This window comes from Oncorhynchus nerka, linkage group LG17 (genome assembly GCF_034236695.1).
Source record: "Oncorhynchus nerka isolate Pitt River linkage group LG17, Oner_Uvic_2.0, whole genome shotgun sequence".
Taxonomy (NCBI): domain Eukaryota; kingdom Metazoa; phylum Chordata; class Actinopteri; order Salmoniformes; family Salmonidae; genus Oncorhynchus; species Oncorhynchus nerka.
This window is the reverse complement of record NC_088412.1, coordinates 51,799,000-51,826,486: the sequence shown is the minus strand read 5'-3', so window position 1 is coordinate 51,826,486 and position 27,487 is coordinate 51,799,000. Positions and strand designations below refer to the sequence as shown.

General features: G+C 43.1%; 1 protein-coding gene across 1 annotated transcript; it reads left to right on the top strand.

Moving 5' to 3' along the window:
• The first annotated feature begins 8,730 nt into the window (after window positions 1–8,730).
• LOC115145401 (GDP-L-fucose synthase-like) lies at window positions 8,731–22,124 on the top strand. The gene is made up of 10 exons (XM_029686935.2): window positions 8,731–8,838; window positions 14,727–14,887; window positions 15,028–15,142; window positions 15,443–15,571; window positions 15,653–15,726; window positions 17,264–17,397; window positions 17,956–18,087; window positions 18,186–18,265; window positions 19,420–19,519; window positions 19,722–22,124. The coding sequence occupies exons 2-10, from the start codon at window positions 14,727–14,729 to the stop codon at window positions 19,775–19,777; spliced, it is 981 nt and encodes a 326-aa protein (XP_029542795.1). The 5' UTR covers window positions 8,731–8,838; the 3' UTR covers window positions 19,778–22,124.
• Window positions 22,125–27,487: the final 5,363 nt, after the last annotated feature.

The following is a 27,487-nucleotide window of genomic DNA, read 5'->3' as shown; positions in this document are numbered from 1 at the left end:
GTTTTCAATACAATAGGGCATATATATACCTCACATGTTCATGTGCTCTCTGAAGGGTACAGTTGGTGTGTCTCTCTGTGTGTCTGAGAGTCCTGCTGTTTTTTTTGTTCTGTTCAATCTAATTAAGTCTACATTCTCCCAGAAGGACTCTCGTGCTCTTAACATTCACGGAAGCCCTCGCGCACTCAGATGTCGCGTATCTGTGGATGGATCTTTTCTGCGTTAAATAGCGGTCAAGCAACATGTTGAAGAGATAAAGTGGATGAGTGAGGAAGAACGGGGTGTATGTCACTATGTGGGGCGGCAGGGTAGCCTAGTGGTTAGAGCGCGTTGGACTAGTAACCGGAAGGTTGCAAGTTCAAATCCCCGACAAGGTGGATCTGTTGTTCTGCCCCTGAACAAGGCAGTTAACCCACTGTTCCTAGGCTGTCATTGAAAATAAGAATTTGTTCTTAACTGACTTGCCTAGTTAAATAAAGGAAGTAATAAAACATGTACAGTACCAGTCAAAAGTCTGGACAGACCTACTCATTCAAGGGTTTTTCTTGAATGAATATGTGCATCCCAAAAGATACCCTATTTCCCTCGTCAAAAGTAGTGCATTATATAGGGAATAGGGTGCCATTTGGTAGGTAGTGTCCTTTAAATCAATGACGTCTAGCAAAACTTAACTCTGTTACCAAGTAGTCCTACCTCGGTTGCATTCTATCAGGGTGGGACCTGGACCATTTTTAATCAAACAAAGCTTGATCAGGAACAGGATAAATGTTATTTGATACCGAATACATACAGGATACATGTTGTTTGGCCACATTTGAATGAGCAAATAGTTCTGATGAAAGAAAAAAAGCTCGTTGTAACTCGCCCTGCATCAGAGAGCTCATTGAACAGGAGAGACCGACAGAGCAATAACCTACACCCTCTGGATCAGTAACCAGGTTTCTATCCAATCTTCTTAAGTGAGTGAAGTATATGTCAGATAAAACATTTCACGACAGTCCTGATGGAAACCGCAAATAACCATCATATCGAAGCAAACTTCGAGTCACGTGATGATATGTTTGGTCGTCTTCCCACTATAATACTGCAGCGATTGATGCTCCTTTCCAATAAATATTGAGGGTCTTAATCCAGAGAAATGATGATTGATACTTGGCTGCCTTTTGACATATTCAAATAATCTCGCTCTTTTGTCCATTATAATGTCATCATATAGGCTGTCCAACGTGCACTGTATCTGCCAGCTGTTGGCTAGAGAGCACGTACCAAGACCAGAGTGGGCACAGTCGACAATATAACGCCATTTATTTTTTTACATAACCGTATTATTTATTCGGTACATTGTCATTTAACCGCAAAAGTTATTTTTATGTGCACTACGTCTTAAGGCACAGACTTTTTTTCCGCAACAGGTCAGTTTGATGGAAACACATCTCGGGTAGGAAAATGCATATTTTTGAATATTCACATGAAAATCTGCCGCCAATTGGATGTACTCTTCATTTACATGGCTGAATTACAATCTGTAAGCAGTAGAACTGATCACTCAGTACTTTGGCCAATACTACATTTTTTACTGACATTTTTAAACTATTTTCTACAGTGGAAAGACACTCACATGTTAACAACATAGACTACCAAGGGGCAAAAATACTACTCTCAGAGACAGAAAGACGGAACAACAATGTGTGTGTATGTGTTTGTGTAAGGGATGGCAGTAGAAAATTGACCAATCAGCATGCAGAACTTCGGGTCACCACTTTTAAAAACAAAGTAAATAAAAAAGAAAAATACATGAAAAAAATCAACATGAAATACTTACAGAAAGGATTTACAAACATGTTAAAAATAAATGTTTCCACTTTAATAAGAGATGATTTTTAATATCTTTGTTTTCAATGATTACTGGTTGGTTCTCGTTTTTGATTTGTTGCTACATATGTTCTTCTTACAGTTCGTGTCCATACGGTTATTATCATTATTAATGTAATTAATATGACTGCTATTGATCACAAGTAAGGTGGGAATCAGCTGCTATGTACTCTGTGCTCCTCACCTCCTCCTTTTCTTCCTCTAACTTCCCCTACTCCCTGCTCCTCAACCTTTTCTTTTCTCTTTTAATGTCCACTGTCTGTCACTCAAACAAAAATCGACATTGTTTAATAAACAATTAAAATGTGAAATATTCATGGTTTGTGTGAGACTTTTATTAACTAACACAGTGACAAGCCATCATAGTTGACTCCCATGTCAATGTAACAATGCAGCATGTACAGTTGAAGTTGCAAGTTTACATACACTTAGGTTGGAGTCATTAAAAACTTGTTTTTCAACCACTTGTTTACAAGCTATAGTTTTGGCAAGTCAGTTAGGACATCTCCTTTGTGCATGACACAAGTCATTTTTCCAAATAATGTTTACAGACAGATTATTTCACAACTTATTGTGGGAAGCTTGTGGAAGGCTACCCAAAATGTTTGGCCCAAGTTAAACAATTTAAATGCAATGCCACCAAATACTAATTGAGAGTATGTAAACTTCTGACCCACTGGGAATGTGATGAAAGAAATAAAAGCTGAAATAAATCATTCTCTCTACTATTATTCTGACATTTCACTTTTTATTTTATTTAAAGTTTTATTAAGTTCTTGTTTTTCAATCAACCAACAAAACACACTCCACATTCACAGATGTGACAGGCTTAAAAAATAAATAATAATAATATATATATATATATACATACACACACACACACACACATACAGTGGGGCAAAAAAGTATTTAGTCAGCCACCAATTGTGCAAGTTCTCCCACTTAAAAAAATGAGAGAGGCCTGTAATTTTCATCATAGGTACACTTCAAATATGACAGACAAAATGAGAAATAAAATCCAGAAAATCACATTGTAGGATTGTTAATGAATTTATTTGCAAATTATGGTGGAAAATAAGTATTTGGTCACCTACAAACAAGATAGATTTCTGGCTCTCACAGACCTGTAACTTCTTCTTTAAGAGGCTCCTCTGTCCTCCACTCGTTACCTGTATTAATGGCACCTGTTTGAACTTGTTATCAGTATAAAAGACACCTGTCCACAACCTCAAATAGTCACACTTCAAACTCCACTATGGCCAAGACCAAAGAGCTGTCAAAGGACACCAGAAACAAAATTAAGGATATTTTAAAGAAATGGGATCTTTATGCTACAGATCCTTCCTTTGATCCACATAAAGAGCGCCAACTACTCCAATCTGAATTTGACAAGCTTTCTACCAGGCAAGCTGAACAGTTACTCTTGCGAGCTCGATACAGAGTGTATGAACAAGGCGACAAGGCCAGTAAACTCCTTGCAGGTCAAATCCGTAAATCTGAGGCCTCACGTTTAATCACACAAATAAGGACCCTGTCTGGTGCCACCACAGTTATACATAAAGAGATCAATGATCAATTCAAACAATTTTACTCTGCGCTATACACCTCTGAATCTCCTCAAGACGCTTTGCTGATTGATTCATTCTTTAATGGTCTGAATATGCCTTCAATTGATACAGACTCCCATGACTGTTTAGAAGAAGAATTTACACCTGAGGAGATTGCAACAGCAGTGTCCACAATAAAAAGTGGTTAAAAAAAAAATTCCGCCGGACCCGGACAGTTTTCCAACCAAATTTTACGGGATGTTTTCTGGTCTGCTTTGCCCATTCTTGTCTCGATTATTTACAGAGTGCCTTAATACCTCAAAGCTACCGCGTAGTCTTTATCAATCTTCAATTTCATTACTATTAAAGAAAAACAAAGATCCCCTGGAATGTGGATCCTATCGCCCAATCTCGCTTTTAAACTGTGATTACAAAATCCTAGCCAAGCTCTTAGCCATCCACCGTATGGAAGGCTCGCTGCACCAAGTAAGACACTGACCAGACTGGCTTTGTGAGAAATAGGATCCAGACAGGGTTGTCCACTCTCCTCCTTGTTGTTTGCTTTGGCAATCGAGGCCCTCGCCATCACACTACGCTCTAATGATGCCATTCAAGGTATAATCAGGGCGGGCGTAGAGAGCAGAAAGTCTCGCTATATGCTGACGACCTCCTTTTGTTTATCTCCAACCATGATACCTCATTGCCACGTGCCTCATCTGTTCTTAAAAAGTTTGGCTCAATCTCAGGGTACAAGCTGAATCTAGTGAGCTTTTCCTGTAAATAAGGCTGCTTTAAAGTGTTCTTTTGCAAGTTTTCAGTTTAGGATTGTCCAGGATCAATTCACCTACTTGGGAGTTAAAGTGACAAGGAAATATTCAAATTTGTTTCAGGAAAACATTGTTGCTTTAGCAGACAGTTTGAAACAATCTTTTACTTTTTGGAATTCGCATATTACTCTTTCTCATATTGGAAGGATTAAGGTCATTAAAATGAATGTGTTGCCCATATTTTTATATTTATTTCAATGTTGACCCATTTTCATTACAAAATCTTTTTTAAATTCACTGGATCAAACATTCATGTATTTTATTTGGGATGGCAAGGTACCAAGGATTGGTAGAAAACATTTACAGAAGCCTAAAGCATTGCGTGGTTTAGTTCTACCTAATTTCAGACATACTATTGGGCTGCAAATTTCAGAGCTCTTTTGTACTGGCTGCAGACTGATCCTACTGGCCATAGACCACTCTGGGTCCAGATGGAGTCTGAATCGTGTAAACCTGCTGCACTTTCTTCTGTGTTGTGCTCATCTCGCCAAGTGTCCCTAGGCAAAAGGTGTGTCAACCCAACAGGCACAGGACATACGCAACTGGGGACACGCACTTCAGGGAGAGTGTGAGGAGGAGACACATGACGTACCGGACTGGAAAGGCGCACTTGAGGCCAGAAGCGTGGAACCGGCACAGGTTGCACCAGACTGCTAACCGGATTCTCTGGCCGGATGTTGAGCAGAACACACTTGCACAACATCTCTCTCATCTCACTCTCTCCCAACTTCGCCATTGCCTCCCTGACAGTCTCTGGCTCTTCCCTCTGCTCAGCCGCCAGCTCCATGTGCCACCCCCCCAAAAAACTTGGGGTTGTCCTTGGGCTTTCTGTAGCCGCGAACCCTGTCGTCAATGTCCTCCATTATCTCCCTCCGTCTGTCGCCAAGGAAGGGTTTTGCATCTCCCCATCACTTCTCCCCATGTCCAGAAATCCTTTCCTCTTTGGGCACACTGCTCGGTCCTGGTTTGATGGGATATTCTGTCACATTCGTCGTAATAATTCCAAGCTGCAGCGCGATACGGTTTCCACATATTATTTATTAGAAATGCACAAAACAAAGAAAGAAAGAACGAAACAAACAACGAACCGTAACTAAGAGTTGTAACACTAACTCAAAACAATATCCCATAAAACACAGGTGGAAAAAATGCTACTTAAATATAATAATGAGACAACAATAGCCAGCTGCCTCTAATTGGGATTCATATCAAACACCAACATAGAAAAACTAAGCTAGAACCCCACATAGAAAATAATAACTAGAATACCCCCAAGTCACGCCCTGACCTACTATACCATAGAAAAACAAAGGCTCTCTATGGTCAGCAGGTGACATCTGTGGCCATGACTGTCTGTGAGTGGTTGCATTTCTCCACCCATATCCCTTGTCTGTTTACAGGAACAATGGTGAGGTGTCTGCTCTGTCCCTACAGATTGCCCTTTAACCTTGGTAGCCTTCTGCCCGGTGTGTTTAACTTGTCCAAAGTACGGTATCTTTAAAGCCATATTCTTTGTGTGAAACTGAATAAACAGAGTTTTCAACAACAACAAAAAAGATGTCATACCATCTGATCATACCAGGGTCTTTGGTTTGATCTGCACAGATGGTGAAGCGGTATGATCCCACCTCCTCTGACAAGGACTGGGCCTCAATCTTTACCACAGGGTCTTTGGTTTGATCTGCACAGATGGTGAAGCGGTATGATCCCACCTCCTCTGACAAGGACTGGGCCTCAATCTTTACCACAGGGTCTTTGGTTTGATCTGCACAGATGGTGAAGCGGTATGATCCCACCTCCTCTGACAAGGACTGGGCCTCAATCTTTACCACAGGGTCTTTGGTTTGATCTGCACAGATGGTGAAGCGGTATGATCCCACCTCCTCTGACAAGGACTGGGCCTCAATCTTTACCACAGGGTCTTTGGTTTGATCTGCACAGATGGTGAAGCGGTATGATCCCACCTCCTCTGACAAGGACTGGGCCTCAATCTTTACCACAGGGTCTTTGGTTTGATCTGCACAGATGGTGAAGCGGTATGATCCCACCTCCTCTGACAAGGACTGGGCCTCAATCTTTACCACAGGGTCTTTGGTTTGATCTGCACAGATGGTGAAGCGGTATGATCCCACCTCCTTTGACAAGGACTGGGCCTCAATCTTTACCACAGGGTCTTTGGTTTGATCTGCACAGATGGTGAAGCGGTATGATCCCACCTCCTCTGACAAGGACTGGGCCTCAATCTTTATCACAGGGTTTTTGGTTTGATCCCTCACCTCAATCAGTGCCTCTCTCACCACTGCTGCCTGATACCTCAGTGGCTCGACACTCAACTTTACTCTCCCACCTTGTCTCAGTCCACATCGTCAAAGTGATGTCCACATGTTTTTTCAGGATGGCCCATCGCTGTGTGGAAGTTGAGAACAAGGTGTACAGTTTGTGTAAGATGCCAAAGTAACCTGTGGCATCGGCAAACTTTTAGCAGCATCAGCCACAACCAGGTTCAATGCGTGAGCCCCACATGGCACCAATAGAGCTCTTGGATTCATTTCCTGGAGTCTAGCTTGGACACCTTTGTTTTTGCCTCTCATGTTGGCCCCATTATCATAAGACTGTCCTCTGCGGTCCTCAAAATGAATGTTTAGCTCCTCTAATCTTTTGAGAATCAGGGATGTGAAATGTTGGCCCGTGGTCTCCTCTGCCTCCAGAAACCCCATAAAATGTTCCTTTATGTGGGGCTCGTCCTTCAGTGACACAATCCTAATCACAACTGACAAATGTTCAGTGTGGCTGACATCCGAGGTGCAATCTAGAATGATAGAGAAGAATTTTGCCAGTTTGATGTCACTCACCATTATTGAAATGACCTTGCTGCTCAACAAATCAATGAGTTCATTCTGTATTTGGTGGCCAAGGTAGCTGGTGGTGTGACTCGAGGTCCCTTTTTGGACACGGTTAAGGTGCTCTTTCATGACTGGATCAAATTATGCCATCAGTTCAACCTCTGAGGAAATGTCCATTTGATGGAAAGTACAGTGTTTGTGTGTGTCCCCTTAGTGCCAGATTTCTAATGGCCAGAGATTGCACAATAGCAGTCAGACATGTCAACACCTCTCTTCATCTTATCCTCTCAGCCTCCATAAGTGTCTGCAGCAGTAGCAGAAGTGGCTGTTGTTTCTTTCACAATACACCAACCAACTACAATATGGAAACTTAAAACTTTGCAAAAGGATAATTATCTATTTTGTTTATGTTATGCAGGGATGCACACATAAACACCTGTGCGTGTACCCACACACACACACACACACACACACACATACACACACACACACACACACACACACACCTGAAGAATCCTGCTGGGGAGAAGTGGAAGCAAATGGGTCTTCATCCTCATCCTCAGGCTCAGACAACGTTTGTGAAGACACCTGTGTGGCTGAGGAGGTGGATGGCTCCTCTTCCTGAGGCTCCGAGATCATTTCTGAAGAGGCCTGTATGGCTGAGGAGGTAGATGCCTCCTCATCCTGGCCAGTGCCAGAGGGTGCTCCATAATATTTCAGAAGTGCCCCTGAATTTGCATTGAAATATAGTATGTGTCTGAAACTCTAAATTGTTGCACAATTAAATATACATGTCATTATGCATAATTTATCAAATAATTTTCAGAACAGAATAGGAAATCAAATTAACCATACAACCACCGTGGCTAATTCTAGGCATAAGACACCTCAAAAGACTCAATATATCACAAAATATACAAAACATCAGCATAATATAGACGTCTTTTAAGTTAGCCTACAGCATTGGAAATTATCCTTACTGAGCTCAGGACCTGCAGGCTACACACATTGTCATGATGAAACTGTGTTAAATGATATCCAATGTTATGTAAGCTAGTCGGACAGAAAACGGTATATTGTCACTCGATGTGTAATAGCATAGCAACATAGGCGAACAAACACGTGTTATACTACTAGCCTATTTCATTAAATGCATAATATTATACTCATACAGAGATGACAGCGTACCTTTATCTTTTGCTTGTTTCTCCTCTTCTTCTTTCCTCTTTTTCCTGGCCCTTTGTGTTGATTTGGCACTCGAGCATCAACACATTACTCAACCCCCCAACACACCTTGGTGTAGACTGCTTTTATATTATTCTGAACCATTTCGCACAAACCAGAAAAAAATGCAACAACATGTCTGTGAAACTATATATTCACAGTGTTATGAATGAATTGTGGTTTATTTGGTAGCATTTCGTAGGTGCAAATCTGTCGTTCTGCCCCTGAACAGGCAAGTTAACCCACTGTTCCTAGGCCGTCATTGAAAATAAGAATTTGTTCTTAACTGACTTGCCTAGTTAAATAAAGGTAAAATAAATAAAAATATGAGAGTATGTACTCCAGTCTAGTAGGTGGCGGTAATACAACATACAACAGATTCCAACATCCCTTAAACCTCACCGAAGAAGAAGAAGAAGAACCACGTCCTTCGTTGAGATTGGCGGAGGGTTGACTGTTCAGAATCACAATCCCAGAAGCATCTAACTTCATAGCTAGGAGAAGAATCAAGCTCTGGAGTAACTGGTAAGTAAAACACGTTTTATGTAACTGTAGCTAGCTAGCAGTAATACTTGTAGTTTCGATTACAAAGGTTGCTATGTAAAGTTAACATTTGATTGCGTTTCCTTCGAAAGCTGTTCGTGTCTAGCTAACTATGTTATATGATGTATATTATGTCCACTATGTTAGCTAGCTAAGCATTCTCTTGCTGACACACAAGACCGTAACATTGGTTCAGTTCAACCCGCTCAAAAAACGTTATAGCTAGATAACATTTTCTCTTAAATTGCGAAGGCTAGCTAACTATATAACATGATGTTCCTCCATGGTCCATGCTATACAGAATCCCTGGGACGTCCTAGCCCAATACTGGACTAAAGGACACTACACGTTCTGTTTAAAGGTCTAATAGAGCCCCACAGTTGAGGTGTCATAATCCCCATAAAACCCAGCTGTCAAACAGGGAAATGGTATCAATCAACTGGTCAGGATGCTCTTGATGGTGCAGCTGTAGAACTTTTTGAGGATCTGGGGACCCATGCCAAATCCTTTCAGTCTCCTGAGGGGGAAAAGGTTTTGTCGTGCCCTCTTCACGACTTTCTTGGTATGTTTGGACTAGAGGTCGATTTAATTAGGGCCAATTTCAAGTTTTCATAACAATCGAAAATCAGTATTTTTGGGTGCCGATATTATTATTATTATTTTTTTTACACCTTTTATTTAACTTGGCAAGTCAGTTGAGAACACATTCTTATTTTCAATGTGTACTTAAACTCGCTTATTGGTGAAGCCCATGACTGAGGGGGTGTATTCCTCAATGCCATTGGATGAATCCCGGAACATATTCCAGTCTGTGCTAGCAAAACAGTCCTGTAGTGTAGCACCCTGGACTCACACGCATCAGGGGCGTGTCATCTGACCACTTCCATATTGAGCGAGTCATGTAAAAGAGCCCGTGGGTTTGTGGCCAAGTTTGAGTCAAAAGGAAGATAGCCGTGGACTAATTTGTAATTTAGGGTAGGACATCTCTTCAACCTTATGACTGGTGTTTCTGGGAACACTTTACGTGGACTAATTTGTAATTTAGGGTAGGACATCTCTTCAACCTTATGACTGGTGTTTCTGGGAACACTTTACGTGGACTAATTTGTAATTTAGGGTAGGACATCTCTTCAACCTTATGACTGGTGTTTCTGGGAACACTTTACGTAGTAGCGTATCACTTTGGATGATTCCCCAATTCTTTTAAATGATTATTTTTAATGTCCTCTGCTTCAGTGCTGTATTTTGTAACAAAGTACACTCTCTGGTGCGTCATGAGGCACTCCCCTTCGCAACAAGTTCTCTCTGTCAAGTCGTCCAGCCCGTATACCTGCATCTTTCAGGAACTGAGCTCTGTAGCCCTGATTTTCAAGAAGCAATTCAGCAGATTTGACACTAGTCTGTTTCCTGATCGAATATTCAATGGACTTGGCCATATGGAATAGCTTCCACCCCAAAAGGCTAAAAGAACATATCTGCCCTCAGAATGGTATTCCCATCTGTAGGCTTCCTAAAGATTGATGTGTACGAACAACCTTGGTCATTTTTACTGATGTTAAGGTCCAAAAAATGATAATCCTTGCTGTACTCCGTAGTTAGTTTGATAGGGGTAATGCTGTTAAGGTATTGGTGGAAGGAAATCAGTTATCCTGAGCCATACCAGAACAGGCAAACATCATCAATATAGTGTCCCCACCTGTTTTAATCCGGTCAAATATATATATATTTTTTTAGAAGGACACATAATGAAGTCATTTTCCAATTTACCTACGTGCAAACCAGTGTAGAAGAGCCTGTAGCTCCCATGGCACGTCCTTTCCGTGGGAGGCATCCCAGTCCTTTGACTTGCCTGAAAGGCAAACATGTTATTATTGAGAGTCCATTCAGTCAGTGAGACAATGAATTACGTGGGAGGCATCTGTCTCAGGCCGGGTTCTCAAGAAACGGTGCATAGCTGCCAAACCTGGTTCATGTTCAATGGTGGTGTATAGAGACTCCACAGCCATGGTGACTAAAAAGGAAGCTGTACCTATATTGTTAAATCCCTTGATTTTGTTCAATACATCTGTGGTATTTTGAAGATGGGCTGGGAGTGATGTCAGAAAAGGTTTAATGGTAAAGTAATCAATGTACTTGGAGATTGGTTCTGTCAGACTTTTTATTACCACTAATGACTGGTCTGCCTGGGGGGGGATTTCAAGATTCTTGTGGACTTTTGGAAGAAGATAAGAATGAAGCCATATGCAGGCTGCCATTGAAAATACATTTGAACTCATTGTCTGAAATGTAGCCATTCTCCTTTCTGTGAGGATCCCTTTCAATTCCGTTTTTAGGTCCTTTGTACGGTTGAATGTAAGAGATTGGTAGAATTCATCGTTGTCTAATTGGCGGTAGTGGATTTTCCATTAAGAAGCAAACTGAAAACTGCATCGTCATCAACGTTGTTGCTTGTGCTACATTGACCATGCAGACTGAAAGCAAGTGTCTCTCGTGGTCAAGCAACAGAGAATGCGCTCCTTGAATGACAGAGGGCGGGGCTAGGTTTGCATGGAAAGTAAACTATTTAAAAAAAAAAAAATTGCTGTTACACACGGTGTATCGCATTTTAAAAAAACAACAACATTCAAGTACAGTTATAGAAGGTAAAGTTAAACTCAAACCGGTCCATGCCTCAATACCGGTATATCGTAAAATACAGTATACCGCCCAGCCCTAGTATGGAGTTGTGTGGGTGAGCAGTTTGCTGATGTCAACGTTGTGAACACAGAGCCCCATGGTGGCGGTGGGGTTATGGTGTGGGCAGGCATAAGCTACAGGCAACGAACACAATTGCATTTTATCAATGGCAATTTGAATGCACAGAGATCCCGTGACGAGATCCTGAGGCCCATTGTCGTGCCATTCATCTGCCCCCATAACCTCATGTTTCAGCCTAATAATGCACGGCCCCATGTCGCACAAATTGTACACAATTCCTGGAAGCCTGACCATGTCCCATTTCTTCCATGGCCTGCATACTCATCGGAAATGTCACCGGTTGAGCATGTTTGGGATGCTCTGGATCGACGCGTGTTACAGTTCCCGCCAGTATTCAGCAACATCCCACAGCCATTGAAGAGGAGTGGGACACCATTCCACAGCCATTGAAGAGGAGTGGGACACCATTCCACAGCCATTGAAGAGGAGTGGGACACCATTCCACAGCCATTGAAGAGGAGTGGGACACCATTCCACAGCCATTGAAGAGGAGTGGGACACCATTCCACAGCCATTGAAGAGGAGTGGGACACCATTCCACAGCCATTGAAGAGGAGTGGGACACCATTCCACAGCCATTGAAGAGGAGTGGGACACCATTCCACAGCCATTGAAGAGGAGTGGGACACCATCCCACAGCCCATAATCAACAGTATTTATTTATTTTTATTTTATTTCACCTTTATTTAACCAGGTAAGCAAGTTGAGAACAAGTTCTCATTTACAATTGCGACCTGGCCAAGATAAAGCAAAGCAGTTCGACACATACAACGACACAGAGTTACACATGGAGTAAAACAAACATACAGTCAATAATACAGTAAAAAAAAAAAAAAAAAAAAGTCTATATACAATGTGAGCAAATTAGGTGAGAAGAGAAGTATGATGTGGCAAATGATGGACACACGAGATGGACTGGCTTCCTCATCCACACCCTTGCTTTTATTTTATTACGGTACTGTGACCAACTGATGCATATCTGTATTCCCAGCTGTGAAATCCATAGATTAGGGCCTAATTTATTTATTTCAATTGAATGATATCCTTATGAACTGTAACTCAAAGTATTTTGAAGTGGTTAAATGCTGTGTTTACAGTATATATAAAAGCTGTTGATTTTGGAAAATATTTCATTTGAAATGTACATGTCATTGACCCATATACACAGTCGCCCCCGTTAGTTCTTTCGTTTGGGGAAAGTCCAATCCAACAACCATTGAGAAACAGAGAACCCATTGTCAAGTGTTGTCTTCCTCTTTCCTTCATTGCATTGTCGGCTAATTCTTGAAACTAGAATAGGAACTTGGATCTAGAGACAAGCTCAAGGACATGGTGTACTTTCCACTTAGGCTAAATCTTCAGATACAATTTTACGTTTGGGTTTGTTTTCTTTTGAAATGACATCCTTGTAGTTACATCCTCTTCCTGTAAAAAGGGTTAATACCCTATATTCAACCTGGTTCAAATCTACCCAGATCTATATAAACACTGTTGTGTACTCTATTGCTGTCATTGTCAAGCCAAACATAACAATGAGTGACAGGGAGTTGTCAAAGCACAAACAGACTGGCACTCAGGCTAGTAGTGTTTTACTCCCTCTTGGATTCTTTCTTGGTTACTAAAGGAATTTCATCTTTCAAAATGCTGGGACAATGCGTCATTGTGTCCCAGAACCTGTAGGTGTAGGCATATGTATCACACACCCACCCTTTGACAAACTGTACATTTGTCAAAGGGATCATTGTTTTTCTTTACTGTGTGTAGCCTCGTCCCCGGGCTTGACAGAAAGAAAGAGACGGCTGTTGGAGGAGATTAGTCTTTTAGTAACTCTAAAAGCTATGACATCATTTGAGTCAACTGGAGGTGTACCTGTGTATGTATTTCAAGGCCTACATTCAAACTCTGTGCCTCTTTACTTGACATCATGGAAAAATCAAAAGAAATCAGCCAAGACCTCAGAAAAAAAATTGCAGACCTCCACACACGTTCATCTGTACAAGCAATTGTACACAAGTATAAACACCATGGGACCACGTAGCCGTCATACCGCTCAGGAAGGAGACTCATTGTGTCTCCTAGAGATGAACGTACTTTGGTGCGAAAAGTGCAAATCAATCCCAGAACAACAGCATAGGACCTTGTGAAGATGCTGGAGGAAACGTGTACAAAAGTATCTTTATCCACAGTAAAACGAGTCCTATAATCGACATAACCTGAAAGGCCGTTCAGCAAGGAAGAAGCCACTGCTCCTAAACCGCCATATAAAAGCCATACTACAGTTTGCAACTGCACATGGGGACAAAGATTGTACTTTTTGGAGAAATGTCCTCTGGGCTGATTAAACAAAAATAGAACTGTTTGGCCATAATGACCATTGTTATGTTTGGAGGAAAAAGGGGGAGGCTTGCAAGCCAAAGAACACCATTCCAACCGTGAAGAACGGGGGTGGCAGCATCATGTTGTTGGGGGTGCTTCACAAATAGATGGCATTATGAGGGAGGAAAATTGTGGATATATTGAAGCAACATCTCAAGACATCAGTCAGGAAATTAAAGCTTGGTCGCAAATGGGTCTTCCAAATGGACAATGACCCCAAGGACCACAAAGTCAAGGTATTGGAGAGGCCATCACAAAGCCCTGACCTCAATCCTATGAAAAATGTGTGGGCAGAACTGAAAAGGCGTGTGCGAGCAAGGAGGCCTTCAAACCTGGCTCTGTCAGGAGGAATGGGCCACAATTCACCCAACTTATTGTGGGAAGCTTGTAGAAGGCTACCTGAAACATTTGACCCAAGTTTAAATAGTTAAAGGCAATGCTACCAAATACTAATAGAGTGTATGTAAACTTCTAACCCACTGGGAATGTGATGAAATAAATCCTTCTCTCTACTATGTTGACATTTCACTTTCTTAAAATATAGTGGTGATCCTAACTGACCTAAAACAGGGAGTTTTTACTAGGATTAAATGTCAGGAATTGTGAAACTGAGTTTAAATGTATTTGGCTAAGGTGTGTATATAAACGTCTGACTTCAACTGTAGATTACCTTGAACTTCACTGATCTACATATTGTAAGCAATTCGCTGTTCTCTCTCCTGCTCCCATGTGTGCAGATGGGAGATCGTAAAGTGGATCAAAATGGTCCTATGCGGGTGTTGGTGACTGGGGGAACTGGTCTGGTGGGCAGGGCCATAGAACATGTGGTCAAAGAAGAGGGAGGGGCCAGGGAGGGAGAGGAGTGGATCTTCCTCTCATCTAAGGACGCAAACCTCATGTGAGAGCTACACACACACACACACACACACCTGACCCAACATTCCCTCGCCTGCCTCAGTCCTTGCTCTGGGTGGCTTTGTCGCCCAGCCTCTGGGTTCCTGTGTCAAGCTAACTGTGTGTGTGTGTGTGCTCCCTCAGGGACATGGCTGAGACACGGGCTGTGTTTCAGAAGCACCAGCCCACCCACATCATCCACTTGGCAGCCATGGTGGGAGGGCTCTTCAAGAACATGAGGGCCAACCTAGACTTCTGGGTAAGTGGTTCAGGAGTTTTAATGAAACGGGTTGCATCCCGAAGTGTGCACTTGCACAATTTTCTCACATTACTTTTACAATGGTGGAAACTTTTACCAGTCCTATGTCTTAAAATCCATTGATGGGGAGTGTGCAAGTTGACACATACCTATCGGCACCCTAATCACTAACTATAGGCCCTGGTCAGAAGTAGTACACTACAGTATATCGTGAATAGGGTGCCAATGGGGACTCAAACTTCTCCATCCATGTGTGTTCATGTTTATTTACCAATGTGTTCATGCATCCATGTTCTCCAGAGGAACAATATCTACATCAATGACAACGTTCTTCAGGCAGCACACGAAGTAGACGCTGTCAGGGTGGTCTCTTGTCTCTCCACCTGCATCTTCCCTGACAAGACCACCTACCCCATTGACGAGACCATGGTAACGGCGCGTGTGTGTGTGTGTGTGTGTGTGTTGTAGACATGATGGTAGTTGACTCTCTAATTCCTTCTTTTTTTCCAGATCCACAACGGCCCTCCTCATGAGTCTAATTATGGTTATGCCTACGCTAAGAGAATGATCGATGTCCACAATAGGTGTGTGCTTGTTTTATTTAAAGATTCTCCTGTACTTTTTAGCCAGTTATGAAACTAGCGGTCACGAGACAAAAGTGGTCCCCGACATGTGCGTACTATGCCACGTATGTACACCACGTCATTGCGATTTCTCTCGCTCTGCTGCTTGCATCTTCCTAGCTGTCACTCAAATGGCAAGGGGCTAAAGCTGATTGGCTGGAACTCGAATTGCAAGGGAGCTGGCCCACAGTAAAACAAATTGGGGGAAATGGCTCAGCACAGCTCCCAGAAAACAGTCGCTTTCAAACTAGGGATGTCGTGGCTAATTGAGGTAAGACAGTACACATGCATAATCTATGAGCAGAATTAAACTAGGGATGTCGTGGCTAATTGAGGTAAGACAGTAATTCATGTGTAAACTACACATTAATGCATCCAGCCCAAAGCGGGCGGTTTAAAAAAATACTTAGTAGTCGCCAAAGTTCCGGAGCTTTAACCGTTATTACAAGGGAGACTACAAGGGTTTTTGAAGCTAGATCTACTCACGGTTTTCTAAAGCTAGCCAGTTTTCAGTTACCTTCGTGTTCCAGCTCTGGCTACATCTGTACCATGGATATTGCTTGTCCTGCTAAAGCTAGCAGGCATGTAACTGCGTGCATGTGGCTAGTCGAACGCCGATATCTTTGTTGGGATAATGCTGAAACCTCAATCGAAGAGTTATCTTGCAAATTTAGCAGTCTATGGTGCGAAATTAGGCTTGACGAAGTGCCGTCTTCATTTTATTCATTTTAATGCCGATTTTCTTTGATCTTATCAATGTTAGTTCTGAAGGATTCGTTGCCATAAAAATGTACCTGGCTCATTTCAGTGGTACCGGTTATCCCGCGTTAAACTCCTAACTCCTCAAACCAAGTGCGTAGTATGGCCAAAAGTATGTGGACCCCCCCCCCCCCCTTCAAATTGAATTAGACTATTTCAGCCACACCATTTTTTTATTACCTTTATTTTTACTAGGCAGGTCAGTTAAGAACAAATTCTTATTTTCAATGACTGCCTAGGTTAACTGCCTGTTCAAGGGCAGAACGACAGATTTTGTACCTTGTCAACTCTGGGATTTGAACTTGCAACCTTTCGGTTACTAGTCCAATGCTCTAACCACTAGGCTACCCTGCCGCCCCATTGCTGACCGGTGTATAAAATCGTGCACACAGCCTTGCAATCTCCATACACTTTGGCAGTAGAATGCACCGTACAATCTCCATACACTTTGGCAGTAGAATGCACCGTACTGAAGAGCTCAGTGCCTTTTCAACGTGGCGCTTTCATAGGACGCCACCTTTCCGACAAGTCAGTTCATCATGTTTCTGCCCTGCTAGAGCTGCCCTGATCAACTGTAAGTGCTGTTATTGTGAAGTGGAAACGTCTATGAGCACGTCTATGTGTTGGCAACATAAGCTCTCAGAACGGGACTGCCAAGTGCAAAGGGGGGACCAACTTCATTTTCATGCCCATGATTTTGGACGGGCAGGTGTTCAAATATTGTGTGTGTGTGTTGCAGGGCGTATCACCAGAAGCATGGGCGGTGCTACACAGCAGTGATACCAACCAATGTGTTTGGTCCTCATGATAACTTCAACATCGAGGATGGACATGTACTACCAGGTCTCATACACAAAGCCTACATTGCTCAGAGTAAGATAACAACTACACAACACCTACTAATAGCCAGAACGATATCTATTTCTTTATTCTCCAGCCGACTGTAGCCTGCTATCTTTTTGGGGTCTGTATACTGCAATTCGGTTTATAGCTCTGAATGTATACAAAGGTGTATAACATCTATTAAATGTATAAAACCTTTACAGTATACCTCCCTACATCTAATCTCTGTTAATCCAGATTTGCAGAACTTGGGCAGCTGTGTGATTAACTCTGTGTTCATAGTGTTAGAAATTCTTAGTTCTGCCAAAAACGACGTCCCCACCCTCACGAAAGGAAGCTCTCAGCCAAATAAGCTCTTTTCTGATCCGTGTGGGCACATGCACGAAACACTTGAGGCTAAGCAGTTTTAGCACCACCTTCGCCCAGTCCTAATACGTCCAATTAACCACTGAGGGAAAAAATAACTGAACTAATGCTGCGCAGGTCTCACACGTCCCATTCATCCCTGGTAGATTCTCTCTTACATGCAGAATCTGCCCATGGGAAATTATATTTCTTCTAACAAGCCTTCACTCATCTGTGTGTTAGAGGAGGGCAGTCCTTTGGTGGTGTGGGGCTCAGGAACTCCCAGAAGGCAGTTCATCTACTCATTGGACCTGGCGCATCTCTTCCTCTGGGTGCTGAGAGAGTACCATGAGGTGGACCCCATTATATTGTCTGGTGAGCCTTGCGCACGCACACGCACGCATAAACACACACATTAAACAAAATATTATTTTCAGGATTCAGTGTTGTCTCCCTCTCGCTTTGTATTTTAGTTGGTGAGGAGGATGAGGTGTCCATCAAGGAGGCAGCAGAGGCCGTCGTCGAGGCGCTGGGGTTCAAAGGTCAAGTGACTGTATCCTTTCACCTGGCTGCATGTCCTGATTACAGCGCTAACACACACCACACTCCCTCTCTCTTGTACTCGTTCTCTCACTATCACACACACAACCTGCCAGTAGTAGTGGTACCCGTGTGTGTTTGATTCCCTAACTCATGACCTCCAGTAGTAGTGGCAGTGGTACCCGTGTGTGTTTGATTCCCTAACTCATGACCTCCAGTAGTAGTGGCATTGGTACCCGTGTGTGTTTGATTCCCTAACTCACGACCTCCTGTAGTAGTGGCAGTGGTACCCGTGTGTGTTTGATTCCCTAACTCATGACCTCCAGTAGTAGTGGTACCCGTGTGTGTTTGATTCCCTAACTCATGACCTCCAGTAGTAGTGGCAGTGGTACCCGTGTGTGTTTGATTCCCTAACTCATGACCTCCAGTAGTAGTGGTACCCGTGTGTGTTTGATTCCCTAACTCATGACCTCCAGTAGTAGTGGTACCCGTGTGTGTTTGATTCCCTAACTCATGACCTCCATTAGTAGTGGTACCCGTGTGTGTTTGATTCCCTAACTCATGACCTCCAGTAGTAGTGGCAGTGGTACCCGTGTGTGTTTGATTCCCTAACTCATGACCTCCAGTAGTAGTGGTACCCGTGTGTGTATGATTCCCTAACTCATGACCTCCAGTAGTAGTGGTACCCGTGTGTGTTTGATTCCCTAACTCATGACCTCCAGTAGTAGTGGCAGTGGTACCCGTGTGTGTTTGATTCCCTAACTCATGACCTGCAGTGGTACCCGTGTGTGTTTGATTCCCTAACTCATGACCTCCAGTGGTACCCGTGTGTGTTTGATTCCCTAACTCATGACCTCCAGTGGTACCCGTGTGTGTTTGATTCCCTAACTCATGACCTCCAGTAGTAGTGGCAGTGGTACCCGTGTGTGTTTGATTCCCTAACTCATGACCTCCAGTAGTAGTGGCAGTGGTACCCGTGTGTGTTTGATTCACTAACTCATGACCTCCAGTAGTAGTGGCAGTGGTACCCGTGTGTGTTTGATTCCCTAACTCATGACCTCCAGTAGTAGTGGTAGTGGTACCTGTGTGTGTATGATTCCCTAACTCATGACCTCCAGTAGTAGTGGTACCTGTGTGTGTTTGATTCCCTAACTCATGACCTGCCAGTATGACACTACCAAATCGGACGGTCAGTTCAAGAAGACAGCCAGCAACGCCAAGCTGCTGCAGCACCACCCCAACTTCACCTTTACCCCCTTCAAACAAGGTACCTACTTCTCTAACGCAATTAGAAAAACCACAAAAGTAGATTGGGCCGATTTTAAAACATTATTTTTATTTGCATATTGAACCATGTTGCACACCGTAGTTCAAAAACTCTGTTCTAAAACAACGTATCTGTAATCAGCCATCTTTTTATTAACGTTCGCAATTGCTGATTCTCCTTGTTGTTCTTCCCTCTGTCGTAGCCTTGAAGCAGACGTGTGATTGGTTCGTGGCCAATTACGACAACGCCCGCAAGTGAATATTCCTCCAATATGATTGAGTCGTGGGTAACTGCATACATGGAGTGTGTCTGAAAGTGGGAGGATCAACAGAAGCCGGTGGATGGGAAGCGAATCCGCTAATTGGGCAGATTTGTTGCCACTCAGATTGGGCTGCACGACGAGTTGATGGTTGACAACTGTAGCATTTTAGCTAACCCTTTTCCTAACCTACCACCAGGGTTGGTTAGGTTACATTCTAAATGTAATGTTAGCTAACCCTTTTCCTAACCTACCACCAGGGTTGGTTAGGTTACATTCTAAATGTAATGTTAGCTAACCCTTTTCCTAACCTACCACCAGGGTTGGTTAGGTTACATTCTAAATGTAATGTTAGCTAACCCTTTTCCTAACCTACCACCAGGGTTGGTTAGGTTACATTCTAAATGTAATGTTAGCTAACCCTTTTCCTAACCTACCACCAGGGTTGGTTAGGTTACATTCTAAATGTAATGTTAGCTAACCCTTTTCCTAACCTACCACCAGGGTTGGTTAGGTTACATTCTAAATGTAATGTTAGCTAACCCTTTTCCTAACCTACCACCAGGGTTGGTTAGGTTACATTCTAAATGTAATGTACCTGTCCAAAATTGTAATCAATGTGAGTGTTGCTATGGGTTATAGTAGTAGGAGCCAAATTCAATATTAACAAATTTAAAACAATTCCATATGTTAGTTTAGTAAAATCTCCCCCTGGTGTTACATCCATCGCTGTTGATCCACTCGCTTCTTTTGAAACTCCCACTACTCAGTCACACTTAGAGTATGCAGTTACCTATACGTGATCTGATTGGCTGTCAAGCAACAGTCCCAGGAAGGCAGGAGCAGGAAGAGGTCATGGGGAGTCAAATCTTCAGGAGCTGAAGGTTCTAGAACTGAAGAATGTACTAATCAGACCTCGAATGAAGTGTTCTCTGGCATTACATTGGCTTGTCAGATTGATGTTGGCTCGTGCTGGAGTGAGTGGAATTGGCAGTGTAGCTTGTAGTGTCTGAGTTGATCTCTCAGTATTGTAGAATAATTATAATGTTAAATGTAGGTGGCGGCGTGCACATTTACATTTTTGCGAACGCCAATTCATTTAGAGAACATGTCACTGAAATTCCTTGAATGTGAAGTTTGGGCTTGTCTGAACGTTCTGTCTAAACCACTTTGAATGAGTCCCAAACTGCATCATATTCCCAATATAGTACACTACTTTGGACCCAGAGCCCTATAGCACTATGTAGGGAATAGGGTACCATTTGGGACGCATCCTATTAAATTATGTCTGGAGTGACCAGATTGACTCCACTGTCTCGTCTCCCCTGTCCCCATCGCTATAATCATGCCTACACCATAGGAATAGAATTGTCCAAAAATAAACCACAATACGAAGGCTCTGGTGAATTCTGTTCTACAGAGTGGGCTGTTCACACTACTCACAATTTGTCTACTGTATCGTCTGATGCATGTTGGGTTTATATTTTTGTTCTATATACTACCATTTCAAAGATTTTACTGAGTTGGTTCATATAAGGAAATCAGTCAATTGAAATCTGTACATTAGGTCCTAATCTATGGCTTTCACATGACTGGGAATACAGATGCCTTAAAAAAAACAACAGTATCTCTGTGTATTCAAATTGCCAAATGCAGTTGTGTTGTCCATAGTTTATGCCTGCCCTCACCATAACCCCACTGCCACCATCGGGGCACTCTGTTGACATCAGCAAACCATTCGCCCGCAGGACTCCATATACGTGGTCTGCGGTCGTGAGGCTGGTTGGACATACTGACAAATTCTCTAAAACGACGTTCGAGGCAGCTTATGGTAGAGAAATTAACTTTCAATTATTTGGCAACAGCTCTGGTGGACATTCCTGCAGTCAGCATGACAACAGCTCTGGTGGACATTCCTGCAGTCAGCATGCCATGTGCACGCTCCCTCAACTTGAGACATCTGTGGCATTGTGGTGTGACAACTGCACATTTGATCGGCCATATGCCCCCAGCACACCTGTGTAATGAACATGCTGTTTCATCAGCTTCTTGTTTTGCCACACCTGTAAGGTGGAGGGATTATCTTGGCCAAGAAAAATGCCCACTAACGGATGTAAACAAATTTGTGCACAAGATTTGAGCGAAAAGCTTTTTGTGCGTATGGAACATTTCTGGGATCTTGAAACATGGGACCAACACTTTACATGTGTTTATTTGTCCAGTGTAGAATACTAGGTGGTTTGAGAGGTTCTTTTATATCTATCTTTACAAAAAACGAATTGTTTTAAAGGGTGCAGTATGTATATTGGTGGCGGGCTGAGAATAAATCAAGAATGTTTATTTTAACCACTGTCTGGGTGTCATTGTACAACTACTTTCAGCCTTGCCTTGGTGCAGAACAGTGAAGCAGTGTTGTGGCGCCTGGGCGAAGTGGGGGAAATTCACCCCCAGGTCACAAACTTCATTTTACACCATGTGGGGTGAGGTAAGGCATGTGGAACACCTGGGTGGTTGATCAGTGGTGTATAGATTTAAATTCTTAGCTAAATCTGTTGCAATGCATCATTTCAGTGCTCTGAGACCTATATTTTTGTTGTACAGTGTCCCCATAAACTTAGAAAATACTTGGGAGTGACCTACCAGGGGTGAATTTTCCAACTTGCTAACATGTAGAACAATGGTCCTGAGTTTCCGACTTGGGAAGTATCAGAATGAGCCAATATGAATCTCTACATAAATAATTTACATTCATTTCAACATGAAAGTTCCCAGTTTCTGATGGCATGTGAATGTGGCATAATTTCAAGTTGGATTAATAATGGATTCTAGAGCCGGTTTCCCAGACACGGATTAAATTGAGTTTGCCTTTAATCCAAGACTAGCCATCCAGCAGGCAAAGCATCAATACAGGGCTAAGATTGGTAATCGTACTAGATTAACACCATCATCCTGGAAACCCTAGACCCACTCCAATTCGCATACCGCCCCAACAGATCCACAGATGACGCAATCTCAATCGCACTCCACACTGCCCTTTCCCACCTGGACAAAAGGAACACCTATGTGAGAATGCTATTCATTGACTACAGCTCAGCGTTCAACACCATAGTGCCCACAAAGCTCATCACTAAGCTATGGACTTCCTGACGGGCCACCCCCCCAGGTGGTAAGGGTAGGCAACAACACATCTGCCGCACGAATCCTCAACACCGGGGCCCCTCAGGGGTGCGGGCTCCCCTCTTGTACTCCCTGTTCACATACGACTGCGTGGCCAAGCACGACTCCAACACCATCATTAAGTTTGCTGACAACACAACAGTGGTACTGTAGGCCTGATCAATGTCAACAATGAGAGCTCATAGGGAGGTCAGAGACCTGGCAGTGTGGTGCCAGGACAACAACCTCTCCCTCAATGTGAGCAAAACAAAGGAGATGATCGTGGACTACACGAACAAGCCCCCATTATTAACATTGAAGCAGTTCTGAACTACAGGAAAAGGAGGGCCGAACAGGCCCCCATTAACATCAACAGGGCTGTAGTGGAACGTGTCGAGAGAGTTTCAAGTTCCTTGGTGTCCACATCCCCAATGAACTATCATGGTCCAAACATACCAAGTCAGTCGTGAAGAGGGCACAACAAAACCTTTTCCCCCTCAGGAGACTAAAAAGATTTGGCATGGGCTCCCAGATCCTCAAAAAGGTTCTACAGCTGCACCATCAAGAGCATCCTGACCAGTTGCATCACCGCCTGGTATGGCAACTGCTCGGCACTTGACCGTAAGGCGCCACAGAGGGTAGTGCGTATGGCCCAATAAATCACTGGGGCCAAGCTTCCTGCCATCCAGGAGCTATATTCTAGGCAGGTCAGAGGAAGGCCCAAAAAATTGTCAAAAACCTAAGTCATAGACTGTTCTCTCTGCTACTACACGACAAGCGGTATCGGAGCGACAAGTCTAGGTCCAAAAGGCTCCTTAACTGCTTCTTCCCCCAAGCTATAAGACTGCTGAACAATTCATCAAATGGCCACCCAGACTATTTACATTCACATATAGCTGTACAGTGCCTTGCAAAAGTATTCATCCCCCTTGGCATTTTTCCTATTTTGTTGCATTACAACCTGTAATTTAAATGGATTTTTATTTGGATTTCATATAATGGACACACACAAAATAGTCCAAATTGGTGAAGTGAAATGAACAAGTGAAATGACCAAATTACTTAAATTACTTAAAAATAAAATAAAAATTGAAAAGTGGTGCGTGCATATGTATTCACCCCCTTTGCCATGAAGCCCCTAAATAAGATCTGGTTCAACCAATTACCTTCAGAAGTCACATTATTAGTTAGATTGAACACAGGGGGATTTTATTTAAGTGTCACATGATCTGTCACATGATCTCCGAATATGTACACCTGTTCTGAAAGGCTCCAGAGTGTGCAACACCACTAAGCAAGGGGCACCACCAAGCAAGCGGCACCATGAAGAGCAAGGAGGCCTCCAAACAGGTCAGGGACAAAGTTGTATAGAAGCACAGATCAGGGTTTGGTTATAAAAAAATATCTGAAACTTTGAACATCCCACGGAGCACCATTAAATCTATTTTAAAAAATGTAAAGAATATGGCACCACAACAAACCTGCCAAGAGAAGGCCGCCCACCAAAACTCACAGACCAGGCAAGGAGGGCCTTAATCAGAGAGGCAACGAAGAGACCGAAGATAACCTTGAAGGATCTGCAAAAGCTCCACAGTGGAGATTGGAGTGTCTGTCCATAGGACCACTTTAAGCCGTACACTCCAGAGTTGGGCTTTACAGAAGAGTGGCCAGAAAAAAAAGCCATTGCTTATTAAAGAAAAAAATAAGCAAACACGTTTGGTGTTCACCAAAAGGCACGTGGGAGATTACCCAAACATTTGGGAGAAAGTACTCTGGTTAGATGAGACTAAAATAGAGCTTTTTGGCCATAAAGGAAAACGCTATGTCATGCGCAAACCCAACACCTCTCATCACCCCAATAACACTATCCCCACAGTGAAGCGTGGTGGCAGCATCATGCTGTGTTGATGTTTTTCATCGGCAGGGACTGGGAAACTGGTCAGAATTGAAGGAATGATGGATGGTGCTAAATACAGGGAAATTCTTGAGGGAAACCTGTTTCAGTCTTCGAGAGATTTAAGACTGGGACGGAGCTTCACCCTCCAGCAGGACAATGACCCTAAGCGTACTGCTAAGGCAACACTTGAGTGGTTTAAAGGGAAACATTTACATGTCTTGGAATGGCCTAAAGCCTAAACCTAAAGCCCAATTGTCAAAGCCCAAACCTCAATCCAATTGAGAATCTGTGGTATGAAGATTGCTGTACACCAGTGGAACCCATCCAACTTGAAGGAGCTGGAGCAGTTTTGCCTTGAAGAATGGGCAGAAATCCCAGTGGCTAGATGTGCCAAGCTTATGGAGACCGTATTGACTTTGGGGGATGAATAGTTAAAGTTTCAAACAAAGGTGTGGTTCATTGGTTGCACTAAGATAAGCCAGGCAGTAAAGTCCTTCCTTGTTCCTCCACTATAAACATACAGTTTGTGTGGCGTGGCATAATAATGTGATCTGATATTATGCATCGGTCATATATAGTTGTACCAAGATAAACCATGCATTAAAATTGATTTAACGGTCTATTTCTCACAATTGACACAAGTTGTCCTTCAACCCATAACCACACCTATAAATCCTTGCCACACCTATAAATATAGAGTATAGGTGTGGCGTAGCACAAATGTGATACGGTGTGTGTCATTATTGGTTTTACTACGTCAGGGGGTCAGACACACACACATAAGGATCATATACATTGTATTGCACACAGAGTTGACTTGGCTACATCTGAGGTGGGGTTTAGTTAGATTACCAACCTGTTGCTGACCAGGGATTGGTTAGTGCAGGCGCTGCATGATTCCTTCCTAGGTTCCTTTGGTGCAGACCTGCCAATCAGAACAAAGCATGTCAAGAATAGCCCACCAAAAAGAAAACAGTATGTCAGTGACGACAGCATCAATCATAATCCGATTTGTGTGTGTGTGTCTGGTTTATAACTAAGGCCGGAATTCAATCAGATTGCAGGTTGTCAAAAGCGGAATATAAAGGCCGATTGAGCCGACATCTACAGCGTTCCCTGCGAAGGTGATCTCAGCAAACACAGGACATTGCCTGTAAAATTTGCATTGTCGACAACCCCCGATCAGATTGAATCTTGGCCCAGGTTCATCCCTTAGTATGACGACGCTAATGGCCTCCATCCCTCTTTCTCGAGGAAATTCATGCTCACCGCAGAGAGACTAGTCCGGCCCTTGAACCTGGGAGTAGAGTGGTTCGGTGTGCCCATAACAGGCACAAACATTGCCTCAGCCATGTGGTGTGCATGGGAGGGAGACAGTGCTGTTATGCAGGGGTCACCTTTAAATAATTTAAGAAAGCCAAAACAAGACCAATGACACTGATTTTCCATTCATGTTGAGGGGAATTCTGACATCATACAAAACATTAAGAACACCTACTCTTTCCATGTCACTGATGTCACTTGTTCAATTCTCTTCAATCAGTGTAGATGAAGGGGAGGAGACCCGGTTAAAGGAGGATGTTTAAGCTTTGAGACAATTGAGACATGGATTGTGTATGTGCGCCATTAAGAGGGTGAATGGGTAAGACACAGGTGCCCTTGAACAGAGTATGGTAGTAGGTGCCAGACGCACCAGTTTATGTCAAGAACTGCAACGCTGCTGGGTTTTTCATGCTTAACAGTTTCAGTTTCAACAGTTTCAGTGTGTATCAAGAATAGTCCACCACCCAAAAGACATTCAGCCAAATTGACAACTGTGGAGTCAATAGCATCGCTATGGAAGACTTTTGACACCTTGCAGAATCTGACGAATTGAGGCTGTTCTGAGGGCAGGGGAAGGGGAGGGGGGGGTTGCGGCTCAGTATTAGGAAGGTGTTCTTAATGTTTGATATACTCAGTGTATAGAGCATGTTACACACCAGTCATGAAGCTGTCCTGATCCAGCAGGTCTCCTGGTTTCATGAGCCCATCTCTGACAGTAAGGAGGAGGTAAGAGAAACAAACACATAGCCAGAGAGAGCATCTAATATAAAGTTCATCTTACTCAGATCTCTCATTAAAAATACAACAGTTGAGTGATTGAAGAAACAGCGAGAGAGTTCAGGATAAAAATACAACGCATGGCATATTAGCTAAATCACTTTAAAACAGGCCATCAGACTCGACTCATACATACCAGAAACCACGATATCACGCCAGACACCCCAGCCCCACCACACACCGGTGTCTACCGTCTTAGTCAGACTCACCTCTGTGGTGTGGAGGAGGAAGAATTTGCAGGAGTGGGGGTGGTGGTAGTGGGGCTCTCTGGTTCCAGGGTCTTCTGTGAGGGAGGAGGGGGGAGCAGGCTGAAGGCCTCCTTTCCTCTCATCTGAGAACACGCCCACAACACTAACCAATAACCTGAGTGAAAGGCAAAGGCTTTACATAGATCACAACAGTAATCATACCACCCATAACAGGGATAATCATGCATATCCCTGTCAAACCGACAGCAAACCACACACACGTCTGTCTGTATCCGGTGATGGGGCAGAAACACACACACACGGGAAAATGATATCTTAAAATATATTTCAATGAAATATGAATATAT

Coding starts and splice junctions, on each gene's coding strand:
- LOC115145401 (XM_029686935.2), top strand. CDS start 14,727: ATGGGAGATCGTAAAGTGGATCAAAATGGTCCTATGCGGGTGTTGGTG. Junction 17,398..17,955: donor CAAAGCCTACATTGCTCAGA/GTAAGATAACAA, acceptor TCTGTGTGTTAG/AGGAGGGCAGTCCTTTGGTG. Junction 18,266..19,419: donor GGTTCAAAGGTCAAGTGACT/GTATCCTTTCAC, acceptor ATGACCTGCCAG/TATGACACTACCAAATCGGA.